Source organism: Serinus canaria, chromosome 6, assembly GCF_022539315.1.
Source record: "Serinus canaria isolate serCan28SL12 chromosome 6, serCan2020, whole genome shotgun sequence".
Taxonomy (NCBI): domain Eukaryota; kingdom Metazoa; phylum Chordata; class Aves; order Passeriformes; family Fringillidae; genus Serinus; species Serinus canaria.
The window spans coordinates 29,875,349-29,890,454 of NC_066320.1; the positions used below are offsets into that span (position 1 = coordinate 29,875,349).

The 15,106-nt window shown below is 42.5% G+C and overlaps 2 protein-coding genes across 3 annotated transcripts in view; one reads left to right on the top strand and one right to left on the bottom strand.

Annotated features, from left to right (window-relative positions):
- Positions 1-15,106, bottom strand: part of TIAL1 (TIA1 cytotoxic granule associated RNA binding protein like 1) — a 256,506-nt gene that overhangs the window by 82,664 nt on the left and 158,736 nt on the right. The gene's annotated exons all lie outside the window — the stretch shown is intronic.
- The window catches only part of INPP5F (inositol polyphosphate-5-phosphatase F), a 40,389-nt gene that overhangs the window by 17,096 nt on the left and 8,187 nt on the right, over positions 1-15,106 (top strand). Inside the window, exons 3-13 of the mRNA XM_030240970.2 lie at positions 2,270-2,406; positions 3,094-3,222; positions 3,785-3,952; positions 4,270-4,326; positions 5,567-5,765; positions 8,125-8,304; positions 8,675-8,742; positions 9,184-9,308; positions 10,728-10,805; positions 11,548-11,668; positions 13,542-13,670. Of these exons, the coding sequence (XP_030096830.2) occupies positions 2,270-2,406; positions 3,094-3,222; positions 3,785-3,952; positions 4,270-4,326; positions 5,567-5,765; positions 8,125-8,304; positions 8,675-8,742; positions 9,184-9,308; positions 10,728-10,805; positions 11,548-11,668; positions 13,542-13,670 (1,391 nt within the window). The remainder of the gene's footprint in view (positions 1-2,269; positions 2,407-3,093; positions 3,223-3,784; positions 3,953-4,269; positions 4,327-5,566; positions 5,766-8,124; positions 8,305-8,674; positions 8,743-9,183; positions 9,309-10,727; positions 10,806-11,547; positions 11,669-13,541; positions 13,671-15,106) is intronic.

The window sequence follows — 15,106 nt, forward strand, 5'->3', positions numbered from 1 at the left end:
GTTTTCTTTCAATGTTCTGTGGCTCTGGCTGTAACACAAAGAGTTTTGCAGTGTACACCAAGATGACATTTCAGTGCCTTTTTAAAAATGACAAAAGGTTACTCAACTCACTTGTCTGTATTAAGCTCTTAAGATCTTGTTTACAGCTTGTTAATATAGGTGGGGGGAAGACTGGGCAGAGATTTTTCCTTTTCTGTTTTTTTTTTTTCCTGTGGTTTATCTGCTCAGAAATGCCTTTACCTTACACTAATCTCCAGTAGAACCCTACTGATTAATTCACTGGAGCTCTAGATGGTTGCCTTTGTTAGAAGAACATCTGTTTTGTTTGTTGACATGCCCTGGTGATCTCCCAGGAGTAAATTGTGTGGCCAACCTTCTGCAGGTGGGAATAGATGAGATTACAGGATTGCCCAGCAGGAATCCCTCCTGGATGCCTTGTAAAAGCTTGGATTGCCCTGCCTTGCAGACACTGCTGGGTTTGCCTGCTGGAAATCAGCACAGAAAGGGTAGATTTTTTCAGATGAACTGATAGGCATCTTTATGTGCTGCTGGTGGGTTTGGCAGCATTTCCATTTCTCCTTTGCAAAAGTTTTTTTTTAACCTGTTCATTGGTCTTCTCACTGTTATATAAAATCTGTCATTTTCCTCAGCTTCCTTTTCCCCTGGCTGTTGGGTGGGATGCTGGGGCAAAGGCAGGAGTTCTGCAAGCATATTCCTACAGCTGCACAGGGGAGCTGCTCCAGCACCTGATGATCACTGTGGATCACTGTGGCATTTGCTGTCACTCTCCTCTCCTGGTCTGGTGTCCTGTGACCAGTTTCAGGAGACTGTGCTTGTGGGACAGCTTGGATTGTTCCTGTGGCAGCCCTTCTCCAGCCTCAGGGCTGACTCTGCTCCATTAGGGTGACACCCCGAGCTCCCTCCTGACCTGAGGTGTCTCTGATCCTGCAGAGATCAGGATTCTGCTGGAGGGCTCAGGAGCAGCACAGGGCTCCCTTTACAGGACCATGCATATTGAAGAAGTGGTGCATGTCTTCATTCCCCTTCCCCTCCTGCCTTTTTGGGAGGCACCTTCTGGCTCTCACAACCTGTCTACAGTTATGAGGATCTGAAATTTTTAAAGGCTTCTTAATACCTAACACAAACATGTCTCTTTTTTAAAGGCAGTAATGCAGAATCCAAGGGAGGAGTGCAGTGTCGCAGCACACAGTTGTCTGTTCTTTCGATGAAAGGAACTGCTGGGGTTTTCTGTGTTTTTTCTTGAGCATTCAGAAGATGAAATACTGTTTAGAATTTACTGAGCAAGGAGAACAGGGTTTGTATTTGTTATAGAGCTGCTAAATAGATTTTTCAAAGGCTGTGTATGGTATTCAGAGGCACAATACATGACACATTCTGCCATCACAAGTGTGGGAGCATATTTGAGTCTAGCACAGCAGGCTTTTTATGTCTTTATGTCACCTTTTCAGCTGAACTCAGTTGGCTGCTTCTCAGCTGGGAGAAGCAGTGAGTGTCTATGTTTGTCTCTAGGACTTTCTCTGCCTTTTCCATCTCCCTCGACAGAGCTTTTGCTTTTGGCTCCTAAAAGCCCAGCACACAACTCCTGCTCTAGCCAAGGGATTGAAATCTGGGAATGTGCAGGTACTGCTCAGCAGTCAGTGGGAATGTTTGCTGTGTTTCCCAATCTCAGTAAAGTGTGGCTGCTGTAGGCTGGATGTGTGCATGGAATGCACCTATGACCAGTATCTTCATTAAGTATCTCACTAATTTCTCCACTACTTTATGCTCTTCAGGAGTGATGTCATGAGCCTTTAAACACATGTGAACTGCTTTATGAGGTGCAGTCCATGTTTGCTCATCAGATTTCTTCACTCACAAATCTTGCAATCAGGTGTTACCTGTGTCTGTCTTGTTTGCTACATCACAGGAGGTACACAGGGAAATTCTTAACTTGCTGTTTGACTTCCAGCTGTCCCCAAATTGTGCTGCCATCACTGAGAATGTGCATCATCCTAGAGATTGTTCATTGCTATGGGTGAAGCATGGGTTACTTTAATTATAAGTCTGTGAAATAGTTAATCTCATTATTATTTAGAGACTGAATAAATATTTTAAAGTCTTTTTTAAATTTTATTACAATGCATTATAACAAAACACAACAATAACAAGTCATCATTCACTGAGTTCTTCTTATCAAATGGTTTCTGGCACACTAATCAAAATAAATTCAAAACATATAAAATCATCTACTGATCTCTTTTTTTCCCAGATTTACCATGGTGGCTGCTTTTAATTCGTCAGAAAGCATTGATTGGCAAACTTCCAGGAGATCATGAGGTGTGCAAAATTACCAAGATTGCAGTGATTCCACTTTCTGAGACAGAACCTCAGGATCTGGAACTGGAGGTATGGCCATCCTCAAGGAACTGACTGTCCCCCTCCTGCTTCAGTGAAATTAAAGTCAAATGCCTCTTGTCTCTTTCTCTTGGTATAAGCAAACATCTTGAATATTTTGTGCTTTTTAAAATACTATTTTTTTGATTAAAAATATTTTTTAAACAGAAATCAAAAGTTCTGTTGGGGAGGGAAATTGCAACAAAATAATACTTAAATTTCATAAAGATCATTAGGAATACCACACAAGAATAAGATTTACTGAATCAGGAGCAAGTATAGTTTTAATAGATTCTCTTGCTTTCATTCCATTCTGGAATCTTAATTCTATAACTTGGCTTGAAGGGAAACCCTTACTTAGAATGTTGCAATTTTTTTTCCCCAAAAGAGAATGGATAAAGGAAGAAAAATTAAAAATAAAAATGAGTAGTGCTAATTTAATTTGAATGGGAAGTTGGGGTGGGTCTGTGTACTCAAGTCATGTCAAATTGAGGCAGCGAGTCTCACAATCACAGGAGAAAATGCCTTACAGAAGAGTGAGAATTGGGCTATAGATGGAAACCTGCATGTTCCCCCTCTATTTCAGTGTCTCCCCTAGGTCTGTGGACATCAAAATCTTGCTTTTGTAAACTTTAAGTTTTCTTTGACCTTTCTAAAGAGGATTTAAATGCTGGCTTTAATTCCATGTCATTATTTTAGCTTTGTAAAAAGCACCATTTCGGGATAAACAAGCCAGAGAAGATAACACAGTCCCCAGATGACACAAAATTCCTGCTGAAGACTCTTACTCAAATTAAATCCAATGTGTCTGCTCCAAATAAAAAGAAGGTAAAGTTTTCTTCTTTGTTCCCAAATGCTGAGCTTATAATTCAAAAGTTTTGATGGATGATCAAATGGAATACAAAGACCTTTTAAAAATTGCAGAATGTGGAGTTACTGTCTTGATGCCCAGTTTAATTTTTTTTGATTGCTTAGCTGTGGCTCCTCTGTGATTTTTTTCATTTTGTAATTACATAATTTTGGCAGAGTTGCTAATAGAGTTCTTTTTTAGTAGGATTTGCTTCCAGTGAGATTCTAAACTTCTATAAATTGCTTTGCATAAGTATCTCTTATAGTATAGAATTGGACACAAAGTTTGGTTCCTCAGGGAACACCACAGAGTCTCATCTAACTGCTTTTAACCAATAATGGCTTGGAAGTCAAAACAATAGTTATTAAAATTAGAATTACATTTCTCAGGGTGCTGTCCCTTATGTTTTTCTTTGCTGGGAGCTTTAAGGTCCTGCTCATCCCTGGGAAAGTGTTTGTCCTCCAAGGTTAGAAGTAGAAAATATGGCTGGAGTCTATTTCACTCACAGAGAAGGACATGAGAGCCATTGTTTTCTTTCAGATTAGAGAAAGCAAAGAGAAAGAGAGATTGGAGAAGAGATTATTGGAGGAGTTGTTCAAAATGTTCATGGATTCAGACTCCTTTTACTACAGCCTGAGCTATGACCTGACAAATTCTGTGCAGAGGCAGAGTGCTTGTGAGAAAACCAACCTGCCCCTGTGGAGAAAAGTGAGTGCTTGTGTTTGTTTGTGTTTGTTTGTGTTTGTTTCTTTCTTCCACCTGGGCCATGAGCTTCCAGTAATGGTCATGGTCCAGACCTGGCTGGTCACATTTTACAGCAGCTGAACACCTTGTCCTGTGACCAGCTCAGGTGCAAGGAAACAAAAGGCTGCAGCAGCATGACCTGAACTGAAGTGTTTTATTTAAGCTCTGACTTGTCTGTGCAGGTGTGGTGAATAAACTGATGGACACTGGTGTCCTTCCCACAGATACTGCCAAACCTAACTTGTAATACTGCAAAAACTGCCTTTTTGTCTTCTGAACAGGTGGATGACAGATTCTTTTGGAACAAGCACATGATTGAAGATCTCATCAGCATTGATGTGAGTTGTATTTGAGAACCATTCTTTAGTTCTTTTTAGTTGAGATGTTTGCTTAAGGCCTCACAGGGGTTTGGTTACAGACCTGCTTGGCAGACAGGTCAGGATCAGGGCTGTGCCTTCTGTAGCTGAGCAGCTGGCACTGCCCTCTGCCCCCAACCAGCCTGTGGTCATTGCTAAGGAGGGAACCTCAGCTGAAATCAAACATGAAAACAATAAAGCAATGTAGAATAACTTGGTGTGGTGTGTTTGTGCTGATTTCTGAAAGTAAAGTTGTGGTTTTATGTGAAATGGATTATCTCTGAACAGAGCTGAACTTGATAGAGAGGAGGAGCCAGGAAAGAAAAACCTCTGAATTCCAGAGTTTCCCTGAGATAAGATTTTGGTCCTCCACAGTGGAGGATAGTGTTCTGTCCCCTTGAGCACAGTAGCTGATCAGTGTAAAAACAGTGCAGAACAAGTTGTTCTGAACATCTGTCCAGAGTAAATAAAACATTTTCTGGGCAAATGAGCACATAAAGAAACAGCAAGCCACCACTGTCTTCAATATACAACCTTCCATCATTTTAAATTAACCTCCTAGACCAAGGACTAAGTTACTAACTTCTCCTGTGTGCAATTTAGGCCAAGTCTGATTTTCCTTATGGGTGACAGCACACATCTTGCCTTATGCCCTGCTCCTCTTTTATGGATAATTATGCATGAACAAATGGTTATGGAGTCACAGCAGGGTAAACCTCTGTCCTCTGTGAAAAGCTGTGTGTAATGCAGGAGTTTAATGAGTTTTATTTTCCATGTTATAAGATATAAATGGATAGCCTTGAGTTATTGGGGAATTTGGATTCTCTTTAAGAAACCAATGTTTTAGGGTGCAGAACAATGAACCTATTGTCTTGAGGACTAAATTAGCCCATATGAAATTTTATACTGTTATGTATTGCTGAAAACAGGCTAACATCTACCTTCCTGTATAAATGTGATACAGTATGTGTCCACACAGAGGTTTTAAAACTGCCTTAAAGCAGAAACTAGGTCAAAAAATTGCTTTCTCCCTTCTTCCTAATTTAAAAGCCCTGTGACTGATGGAGGAAAAGTGCTGCTGTCTCTTACAGAAATAAGGATATGGCAAAAATTAAAGCATGAAAAGCACGTGGAGCAACTGCTTTATTAACATGAGAAATGGCAGAAATAATTGTAGCTAATGTTGGACCAACAGGAAAGTAAATGTTTTTGTACCCTTCAGAATGCTGAAGTGGACTTCTGGATTATCCCCATCATTCAAGGATTTGTGCAAATTGAAGAACTCGTAGTGAACTACAGTGAATCTCCTGATGATGATAAGAGCAGCCCTGAAACTCCTCCTCAGGAATCCTCCTGTGTAGATGACATCCACCCCACGTTCCTGGTGGCGCTCATCTCCCGCCGGAGTCGGCACAGAGCTGGTAGGCAAACCCACTCCAGGCTGCTGGGGGGGATCTGAGCACTGCAGGGGCATGCAGCTGCTGGACAGGGCTGAGCTGTTCAGTCTTTGCTGCTTTTTTCTGCCAAGCTCAGGATTAAGTGTGTGAGATGGTATTTCTCGTTGGGACTCAGATGTTTGGTAGGTCTGGTGTCTGTTATAGTCTCACAAACCCTGAGTTCTGCAGCACTTCACTCTAACAAACTGAAAATGGAGCCCCATCTCTCTCTCTACAAGGCCTTCTAAGGATAAACTGTCCAGTTAAGAAATGACACCTAAATTTTATTTCTGCTTTTAACCCAATAACCAACCACCCGTGCCTGCAGTGTGGACTTTTTTATCCAATTGCACAAAACCACCCAAACCCATGGAGAAGAAGGTGAAGAAGGACCAGCCCCCACCCTAAAACCTCCATCTTGCTTTATACATATTACTATATTCTAACCCTTAAACTCCAGGTTTTCCACCCTGTGACATTGCACACTTCTATCCAAACTCCTCACCCACAATCCCAGTTCTGTCATTCCATTCTGGAAGCTTCTCCACAGCCTCAGGTCAGTGCAGTGCTCTCCTGTAGGTCAGAGCCTGCTGTCAGCACAGAAAGTCTGAAATGCTCAGCATGCAGGGTTGCAGCACTGAGTTGCTCAGCAGATGGCCAGCCCCTGTCAGTCTGCACTGCAGCCTTCCCTGCTGGCAGCAGGGAGAGGAGAGGCTGCAGTGCCTACAGCACTGGGCAGCTGCCACTTGGGCTGGCTGGCTCTGCTCTGGGGCACTGAAGGCATCCTTGAGGTCACACTCCTGAGGTAGGGTTCCATTTCTGCAGAGGTCCCCCTGATTAGGACCTTGTCTATAAATCTTTGCTGATATATTTCAGTAGGCTTGGATGGGAGTTAAGTTTTCAAAGGTCTTTGAGGGCTTTGGCAGCAGCTGGAGAGGCTTGAAAAGCCATGTGTGTGCATGCCTGTGTCCCAGGAGATGTTTGTTAGGGGCAAGGTGTGAAATGTCACCATGCTTTGGTCTTGTACCTTACTTGCCTTAGAGTAGCAAGACAAACAGAAATTACTCCCTGTCCTTAGGATCTCAAAAAGAAAGATTGAATCCCTTTACAGCTTCATAAATCCTGTTCAACTCCAGGCTTTTCAGTCCATCTGCTTTTTATGAAGACACTCTCTAATGTCTCCAACTCCTTTCTTACACAGTTGGGTTTTTAACATGTCAAAAACCCAAAAAAACCTGTTGAGCTTACCCTGCTATAGGACTGTAGCTTTGTACCACAGCTCACTTGGATGCATTTAACTCAGTTCCAAGGAAAAGGGTTTGTCAGAACAACTTGGAGTAAATAAGAGTAGTACCTAGTTTGTAGTCTGCTGTTTTCATACTAAATTGTTACACACATAGAGGAACTGAATTCTAGAGGGAAAATTTCTTATTGATTCCTTCTTACTATGAGCATCACATTGCTCATCTGATTTCTAGTCCAGAGCATAAACTGTGTAGAATTTTCTCCCTGATTAAAAGCTGTAATGCTGCTCTGACAATTTCTCTACAGAGATCCCTATTGTAGGTATTTTACATTCTTTTCCCTTTCCTACTTTTAACCTCTTCCTGTCTGTGCTGTCAAGGTTCAGCTCAAAAAATTGGTTCAGGACTACTTCCAGACATGGAACTAAATTTCCATGAATATTTTTCCATCTCTCTTGCTCCTTCCCCGTCCTTGCTACCACCTGCATCCCTTCTGAAACAATGATGTGCTCTCCTTTGAGTCAAGGATATGCAAACACGTTTCTGTTTAATGAGCAGTTCAGAGCTGGGTGGGCATAAAACTGTAGGCAGAGGAGCTGTATCTCTTCTTAGTGTGCAGAATTGGTTACACAGGTTAAAACAAAGAAGGGAAAGCTTCTGCCTTGTGGAAAAGGTGCAAATCCTCTTGGGCTGCTTGAGGGATCTCTGTGAGAAGTGGAGCCTCTGCCAGTAAAAGTGGCCTTTAGGTTCATGGAAAATACTGAGCACTAAAGTAAAACTTTGTGCTAAATGTGACAGAACAGGAAGAAATGTGTCTTTTAAGGTGAACCTGAAGTATTTGTGACTTTAATCTGCCCTGTCCTGTCAGCTTACATTCTGCTGCTCATAGTGTATCAGTAAATAAACTTTATCCATATAGTCAAAATAACTTTTGAGGAATAAACTAGGATTGGAGTGACTTCTACCATTAATTACTTCTACCATTAATGGATTTGGGCTAGAACTCTTGTTTTGGGTTAGCATTGTCAAAACCAGCAACATAAATTATTGATGTTTAAGGCAAACACTTTATTGTGACTTGACCATTCTCATTCCCCCAGGAATGCGGTATAAGCGGAGAGGTGTTGACAAAAATGGAAACGTGGCAAATTATGTTGAGACAGAGCAGCTGATCCATGTCCACAATCACACCCTTTCCTACATCCAAACACGAGGCTCTGTGCCTGTTTTCTGGAGCCAGGTTGGATACAGATACAACCCACGGCCCCGGCTGGACAAGAGTAAGTGTTTGGGTGAAAAACCTAAAAATCAGGGTCCCCTGGAACTCTTCTTATGGAAGAGATGTTTATGTGGGTGTGGTGCATGTGTAGAAGGATGAAGCAGGTTTATTAAAAGTTAATTTTTTGTCCCATGTCCTCTGCACAAAAAGCAAAATGCAGCAAAATTCAAGAACGTGCTTGCTTATAACAGCAGTGTTGAAACGGAGCAAATTAATGAAAGACCTTTAAAAGTAATTTTGTACTATGTGTTCTTATATTTAAGCTAAGGTATCTTGGTTTTTTAGAGTACAAATTTGGGCATGATTTAATACATCAAACAGGATTTATTGCTGAACAGGCTGCTTCTGTCTAACACTGCTCTGCCTTGTAGGTGAAAATGAAACAGTGTCCTGTTTTCGTGCACACTTTGAAGAGCAGCTGAAAAATTACAAAAAGCAGGTGAGTGCTACATGACAGAATAGTAATCTCATGAAAATGCAGGGGTTGAAAGTTAATGTTTTTAGGTTGTTTTTCTTAGTGATGTGTTGTGGGTTTTTTTAGAAGCTTGTTGAAAATTGGAAGGTTGGTACATAAGTAGAATTTTAGTTTAGGTTTTTCAAATACCCTTGTAAATAACCAGTAAAACCAAGCAATAACTTATGGCAATGTTTAAAACTTATTTCTGTGTAGCTGTCCTATGCATTCAGAGCTTCTCTGTATTTAAATTTGTGTAGGCAGGGAACTGTTGGAGCTTATTTGTCTCAGGTACAATCTATCAAAGGTAATTTCAGCCAGATTGCTATGAATCTTTAACTCTGGAGCTGTTTGTTATTGCATGGTGTAAATCCAAGCAAGTTTTGTAGCAGATGGTGAGTGTTAAATATTTAAACTTTTGAACAGGTTATTATTAACTTGGTGGACCAGACAGGCAGAGAGAAGATTATTGGAGATGCTTACCTTAAACAAGTTCTTCTCTACAACAATGCAAATCTGACTTATGTTTCATTTGACTTCCATGAGCACTGGTAAGAAACCTTTTAGAAATGTCACTTTGCATCTTTTTTTATTGTCATGAAAGGCAAGTATAAATGAGGAGAAGACTCATTATTTCTACTTCTGCATGAAACACTGTTTTTTTAGACAAGAATACAGTTTTTAAACTAAAGCACTATAAAATTTAAAACTTGGCTAAGCAAGCACTGCTGTTTGTGATGTTGTGTCCCTGACCTGTTAAATGTGCAGTTATTTATTGGGCAAAGCATAATTGTCACACATTTTAAGAATTTCCTTAAACTCTTAAAATGTGTGACAATTATGCTTTGCCCAATAAATAACTGCACATTAAACACGTCATGAGTGTTTAATGTGCAGTTATTATTTAAGTTTATTCCTTAAACATGCCATGAGTGTAAAGCTGTGGCTGACCTGCTTTTTCAAGCTATGTAGCATTTTGCTTTTAATTCTCTATTTCTGTTTCTCTTGCTTGTTTCCATAAAAACATGATGGGTCCTTTCAGGACCCTGATGCTGTTATTTCAATATAAAATACAGGGATTTTATCTTAATCCAGTGTGAGTAGTTGCTGTTTTCATGACTGCCGTCTGATGCTGCCATGCTCTCATGCCCAAGCATGTCATCTGTCACAGGCATGTATTTCTCCTGCTCCCTCAGGCAGGCTGCATTTGTGGGGGGTCTAAACTGGTTTAATCTTCACTTCCAAACCTAATCTAGGGATTGCAGCTGGCCTGGGAGAGCATTACTGGCTGACTGGGAATGGCATCAGTAGATACTGTCAGAGGGGGTGGTGGGAAGGGAAACCCCTCTCAGAGCAGGATTGGCCTTTGAGAGTTCTGTAGGACCGTTGGCACCCTGGATGGATTTGATAATTAATCTTTTGTTCAGAGGAATTTTCATTTTCCTTCATTCACTTTTCTCCTACAAACAGCTGTAGTGACCAGGACTGTTTCTGCACTGTGAGCGGGAGTGAATTGAGAACAATCCTGAAAAAATAACCAGATGGGGTAGGGGTAGGAGGGGGGATGTGTCTCTGGGTGGTTTTCTCTGTACAATCACTGGCAGAGCAGGACTCACCATCCCAGTTCCAAATCTACTGGAGTTACTTTCCTTGAGACTGAAATGAGAACAGAATGTTGCACATGCCTGAATAGCTGCACACTTACTCTTCCTAATGGAAGCAGCATTAAAAAATGCTAAGTCCTGAGAATTTAATGATCTTTTAACCTCTTGCCTTGGATTTGGACGTTGAACTGTGCTGCAAAATAGCTCTGAATCTTGGCTCCTGTTTAAAGCTCTTTGCAGGAGGGAATGCTTGTCTCTCTCATTTAGCCGAAACACCATATTTGTTAACAGTACAAATAAGATAAAGTTGTTAAGTAAAGTCACTGCTCTAGTTCAGACTAACTTTTGTGAAATTCTGTGTTTCAGCCGAGGAATGAAGTTTGAAAATGTTCAAACACTGACTGATGCCATTCATGATATTATTCTTGACATGAAGTGGTGCTGGTAGGTACTGAACTGTTTTTAGACTAGTAGGGAACATCTGTAGGGGAAAGCACCAGCAAAGAGCAGATATTCAGAGGCCTTAATTTTCTCCAAACCAATATATTTTATATATTCTCTTTTGGTGTCCAGCTTGTTTGTCACAGTTTTTGTCTTCTGAAGTGTTGGTGTTCTACCCATGTGACAACAGAAATTTTCAAGTGTTGTTTCCTGCCCAAGGTTTACTGCATTTCTGCATTTCACACTTTTAGGGTCGCTCACATTTAATGTGAAGCACTCTGTATTTGACCCACAAACCCTAGGATGGCAGCCTGACTGTTGACAGCAAGCAGCCATTAGTTTGAACTGATTAAAGTTCATCCATTTGGGTAACCAGTGTGGCTGCAGCCTCAATCAGTTGCTCTCTATTGTTCTGTGTTGCTGTCATTATCATTGGCTTCTCTGTTCTTGAAATTAAATGCTCTTGAAAGTTTGTATTATGTATGCATGAGTTCAATTCAGCATCTGATTGCACCTCAAGTTTGTGGCCTCAGTAGGATTTAAGTCTGATATCCAGCCTAGATTTAAGAGGAGGATAAGTGGGAACAAGAGGAGTTAATTCAGCGTGAGGCGTGGCTGGGGTGTGAGTGCATGGTGATGGTTATCAACAGTGCTCCATGTGTAAAATGTTGAACTGTTTGTAGCAGCTGGTGAATTACCCTGGATGTTGAGTGTCTCAGTGCCTCTGTTCTCTCCCTGTTGGCAGGGTTGACCAGGCTGGGGTGATCTGCAAGCAGGAGGGGATTTTCCGGGTGAACTGCATGGACTGCCTGGACCGCACCAACGTGGTGCAGGCTGCCATTGCCAGAGTGGTCATGGAGCAGCAGGCACGTACAGCTGAGGGGCTCTGCCAAGTGCTGAGTGCTCACACCTGCTTTGCTGTTCACAGAGAGATCTGGGCGTTTGAAAAATGCCACACTGACCTCTAGGAAAAAATCTTTGCAAAATACTCGAAGAGCTGAGAGGAATGATTCAAAATGCAAAACTTGAAGTAATTACAGAACAGTGATGCCTCCTCCTGTCCTCCTTCAGAAAGGACTGACTGTCCACAACTTGGAGAGGATTGTCTTGTTTGGATTTAGTAGTTTCAGTTTAAGTTATCTAGGAATACAGAGTTTAGAAACAAGGCACCTTCTCCCCCAAGTGCCTCACAGAAATGATATTAAAAGACTGAAATCTAACAAGTTGGGTGCTATTTTAGAAGCTTTGAAGTGAAATACTGTGATGCAGCAAGCAGGGAGATAAGTTGTCTCTTCTATGTGTAGAGGAATAATTAATTCCTGGTGTAAATAGCCCTGATGGCTGTGACTGCTGTGCTGTGAATAGTTCTCCCTGTACAGAGGAGGGATTTCCAAGCAGACTGAGAGTACTTTCCTTTAGTTTTCCTCTTTGCTCTGGCCCTCACTTGTTTTCTAGAAGCTCAGTGGTGACTCTGTTCCCTGACACAGTACTGCTACAGACCTAATGCAGGCCTAATGTCCTGTAACTGGAACATCAAAGCCCCAGTCACAGCCCAAAATGAGCAAACCTGATTATGGTTAAAGAGAGAGGATGAAGTGGGTCCTTGATTAGGGTGAAAAGTGACTGGATCTGGCCATTGTACCTGGCAGTTCCTCTTTGTGATCTGCTCTTGTGAGCTCCTGACATAGGAGTGCTAAGGACCAGGGGAGGGATCAGCAATCCCACAGTCATTATTTTAGAATAGGGTTTCTATCCAGGGTGACTCTTGAGATCCCAGGCAATTCTTGCAAAAACAAGGGTGTTACAGATTGTTGTGAAGAGGCTAAATCATTGCTGAAGTGTGAGCTTGTGATGTGCTGCATCATTCTCATCCTGGAGCTGAAGTACTTGGGAATCATTAATGCCTGAGAAATGCTCTGAGCATTGCAGGGTCAGTGGATGGACTGAAGGACTGAGGGTTACTTGTACCTCACACTTCTTCCTTGGAACCACTGCTTTCTCTCATCTGGAAACTTGAGAGGGCTTTCAGAGTTAATGAGCAGCTCTGTGTTAATTTTCATCTAACTTGCAAAGAGTGCTTCAGCATTTGGTTTCAGTTGTAAATGGAATTTTCCTATGATTTATTCCAAGTTATCCCTATCATTTATTGACTGCATTGCAGTTGTATGTGCTGCTCTGCCCACCCAGTGGGTGTACAAAGCCTGATGTTGGTGTTGTACCCAAGGCTTATCTGGGGAAAACTGTAGGACTGGGTGTTCTGAGAGGGAGAGATCTTACTCTAGTATCAGTGACAAACAGTAACTGTCCAAAATGTGCAAGCACTCATAATAAACCAACATAAGAGGTTAGTTTTATTTGTTTTCAAGCCCTTGAGGTCATGAATGCCTTTGCAATAGAAGACATATTAACTTGTTTATTTTAAAATTGTGATGTCTGGGTTTTTTTTGATGGTTCTCTTTTGAAAAATTTCCTGTATCTTGAGAATCTACAGTAACTTGTTTTCCTTCAGCTAATTTTTTTGATGATTGACTTAACATCCATAATTGATGTCACTGCTGCCTCCAGTGATGTGATGTTTAGCAATAAACCACCAATTCATTAATCTAATCTGACAAATCAGCACAACGGCTTCCTCCCCCCATCATACAAAATCTGACAATTAAACATTGGCAAGCATTTCCATTTACTGAGAATGACTTTCACTTTGGGCGCTGAATTAATACATGTGTCAAATTCCAGCTCAAGAAACTGGGTGTGATGCCACCAGAGCAGCCTCTGCCAGTGAAGTGCAACAGGATCTACCAGATCATGTGGGCCAACAACGGCGATGCCATCAGCCGGCAGTACGCGGGCACGGCAGCCTTGAAGGTAAGGGGCAGCCCCTGCCCCAGCAGTGTCTGGGGTGGCAGGGCTCCTGGGCACTGCAAAGCCCTGGCATGTTGGCTGGGTTTGAAAAGGTTTCCTGCTGAGGAAGGCAGGAGCCTCCCTTGAAATGGAAAATGTAAAACTCCTCCCTCCTAATTAATATGGTTTGAAATTAAGGGGCTCTCAGGCAAAGGGATGGGAGAAGGAATAACAGTTCTTTAATAGGAAAATTAAAAATACAAATTCAGTAGTACAAAAAAAGCCACTCACAGAGTCAGAACATGCCCTGGCACCCTGTGTGTCAGGGTGGTGGCACAGTCCCGTCCCAGGGGGGCTCAGGCTGGTGGCACAGTCCCATCCCAGGGGGGCTCAGGCTGGTGGCACAGTCCCATCCCAGGGGGGCTCAGGGTGGTGGCACGTCCCATCCCAGGGGGCTCAGGGTGGTGGCACAGTCCCATCCCGGGGGCTCAGGGTGGTGGCACAGTCCCATCCCAGGGGGGCTCAGGGTGGTGGCACAGTCCCATCCCAGGGGGCTCAGGCTGGTGACACAGTCCCATCCCAGGGGGGCTCAGCCCTCCTGCAGTGCCAGCTGTGGCTCTGCTGGAGCAGGGATCCTGCACAAGGGGGGAGTTTTCCTCTGCAGCTCCAGGGCTGCTGGAGATGGGCCTGCTCTCCCTCTGGGAATGCAGGGCAGCAGAAAGCTGCTCCTCTGGGAATGCAGGGGGCAGAGGCTGCTGGGCTGTTCCCAGGGCAGATTGGATCCAGGTAGGAATGCTTGGCTCCTCCCCTGGGCAGATTGGATCCAGGTAGGAATGCTTGGCTCCTCCCCTGGGCAGAGCATCTCCCATGGGATGGTGGAGTTTGATCAGCCCTGCAGGGACACTCAGTGGCCACGGACAGAAGATAATTGATAAATAATGTTCCATGAACAGAAGAGATCTCCTGGAGAGAGGATTGGCTGTGGGAGAGATAAAGAAAACTGCCCCAAAAACAGCAGAGAACTGCCCCACATCTAACAGATGGCAATAGAATACAAACCCCAGCCACATCTTGCATTTCCAGCCTAAGACAGATATTTAAAAGTTCACCAAGTGCTCTGTGTGGTTTTGTTCTGGAGAGATGAGGCTTTGCAATGGAAGAATGTTTTGTGTTGGGCTTGGTGTGAGTCAGAGAAGAGCTAAGTGCTCCCTGCACTTCACCTGCATTCTGTTCTCTTCAACAAAAACCACAGCAGGGATAAGAGTTTGACAGATATATTAATTATTAAATCCATTTATATTTTATCATGGTTATAGTACTTCTAAGCAGTTACAATACTTAAAGAACACTCTAAAGTTCTGGAGATTGGGCTATGTAGATATTAATTAGCTGTATTTTCTAAGGACTCTTCTTAATTAGCTGTAATGCACTCTGTGTACCAAGATCAAGCATGAAACTCC